The sequence below is a fragment of the Penaeus monodon genome, chromosome 19, assembly GCF_015228065.2.
Source record: "Penaeus monodon isolate SGIC_2016 chromosome 19, NSTDA_Pmon_1, whole genome shotgun sequence".
In the NCBI taxonomy this organism is placed as follows: domain Eukaryota; kingdom Metazoa; phylum Arthropoda; class Malacostraca; order Decapoda; family Penaeidae; genus Penaeus; species Penaeus monodon.
The window spans coordinates 34,494,245-34,496,135 of NC_051404.1; the positions used below are offsets into that span (position 1 = coordinate 34,494,245).

The window sequence follows — 1,891 nt, forward strand, 5'->3', positions numbered from 1 at the left end:
TAACTTGTTAATTGTAATATGTCATTTGTTTATTAATGTACTGTACTTTTTTCCCTATTATTTTAAGTGAACATCTTGAAATTAAAAAAGCAAATATTATATGCTTCAACTTTTAGACAGCAACTTCATATCTCATTATTCTGTTTAATTTTTTGTAATGCACCTAGACATTTCAATAGTAAAACAAGTGCTGTTTAATTCATTTCATATTGGTACACTATAGTATGCTATGTATCTATATAATGGCAATTGCTCATTGTTCAGTTCAATATAACATCCTGTGATATGAAACTTATCACAGATATTTAAATGGAGGATATCCATACCTTTATCCCAGTGGTATAGTGTTAGAAGCAGATACCAAGGGGGAAAGTGAATGACATTATTACTATTGTATGCACAGTATTACGAAGAAGGAAAATGTAATAGAGGCAAACTTATGATGTTCACATTACTTTATATTCATCATCACATTCCAAATTCCAAAGTTTATACAACCAAATTTCAGTACAGTAATATCATCTCTGGTGTTCAAATATCAAATATTATTTTATGCACTAATGAAAATAAGGGATGTTGCATACTCTTTGTTGAAAACATTTTTAAACACAATAGAAATAAAACATGGTGTAAGTTTAGTGCCAGAAGCTAACTCATTTGGTTAGCAGTCAATCACTGGAATTAGGTTAACAATGCATATGTGTTTATATATGTTTTGTTTTTCCTTTTGTAATTATATATTTATGTACAATTAGTTGAGATTTACTCTCTTTCTTTCTGACAGTGTAAAAATCTATAGATGAGCATTATAGTGACCATAGATTCACAAGGGGCCTTTTATGATTCTACATATTAACCGTGCATTGGTGAACTAGGATATCCAATATTTAACTCACTCATGATGGGTGACATCCTATCTCAACATGGCTAAAACGTCACTGACATAGGGATAATATCCTTTTATAGCTTGCACATTTAAGCCTGTTTTAAGTTCTGTTAAGTTGTGCTAGGTTCATTGAAAAGAAAGAGCTGACTGCTGACACCGCCCAGTGTGTTTCACCAAGAAATCCTGTTGTAAACTTAATCCTATATAATCTCATTCACTTTTTAGAGTTTTGTTTCTGTACCTTATTATTATGGCAAGATTAATTATAACTGACTCTGTCATTGCTCATAGGATCTCATAATGCTAAATTTGAATATTTACCTAAGCTAAAGTTTCTTCCAAGTCTCACCATATTTTAAAGAAGAGTAAGTGATACAGTTTTTCGGCCCATCTGATAAGAGATCTCCGCTGCCCAGATAGTGAAAAAATATAAAAATTTGATTTGAAACTTACAGAGAAAAAGAGAATGTAATTACACAGGTTTCTGTCAGATTATTACATCTGTCTTTGTTCTTAGAGAAAATAAACTACAGCACTTCTCTTTTTCATCATTTGCTTGACAGGATTAGAGTATATATCAATTGAATACATGTCTGGGTGTAAATTTGTCATTCTTGCTGTTTTATTTTAAAAAGTCAAACAAGATGATATTTTACAAGCCCTGAAAAGCCAAATTAATTTATATACCCCTTTGATAAACCTTCTTTTCCCTACTTCCAACAGGAACACGCAGATCTGGTGCGAGCGGTGGACTATGAGTCAGTCACAACGTTTGAGGAGCCATATGTAACTGCCATGAAAAGCTTATGGGCTGACACCGGCATCCAACACTGCTATGATCGTCGCAGAGAGTACCAGCTCACAGATTCAGCAAAATAGTATGTGGATCTTTTGATCATATTTGCCCATTATTACAGCTTTGATGATAGAGGTTTAGCATGTTAGGGCAGTTAGAAGCTTTTTAGTTATTTTTGTGGAGAAGGCAGTACTATTAATTTATTTTAG

General features: G+C 32.5%; 1 protein-coding gene across 3 annotated transcripts in view; it reads left to right on the forward strand.

Moving 5' to 3' along the window:
* Positions 1–1,891, forward strand: part of LOC119585189 (guanine nucleotide-binding protein G(q) subunit alpha) — a gene marked incomplete at its 5' end in the record, with an annotated part of 38,133 nt that overhangs the window by 20,571 nt on the left and 15,671 nt on the right. For all 3 annotated transcript variants that reach the window (XM_037933837.1, XM_037933836.1, XM_037933835.1), the window contains 1 exon segment: positions 1,610–1,764. In XM_037933837.1, coding sequence (XP_037789765.1) covers positions 1,610–1,764 — 155 coding nt within the window.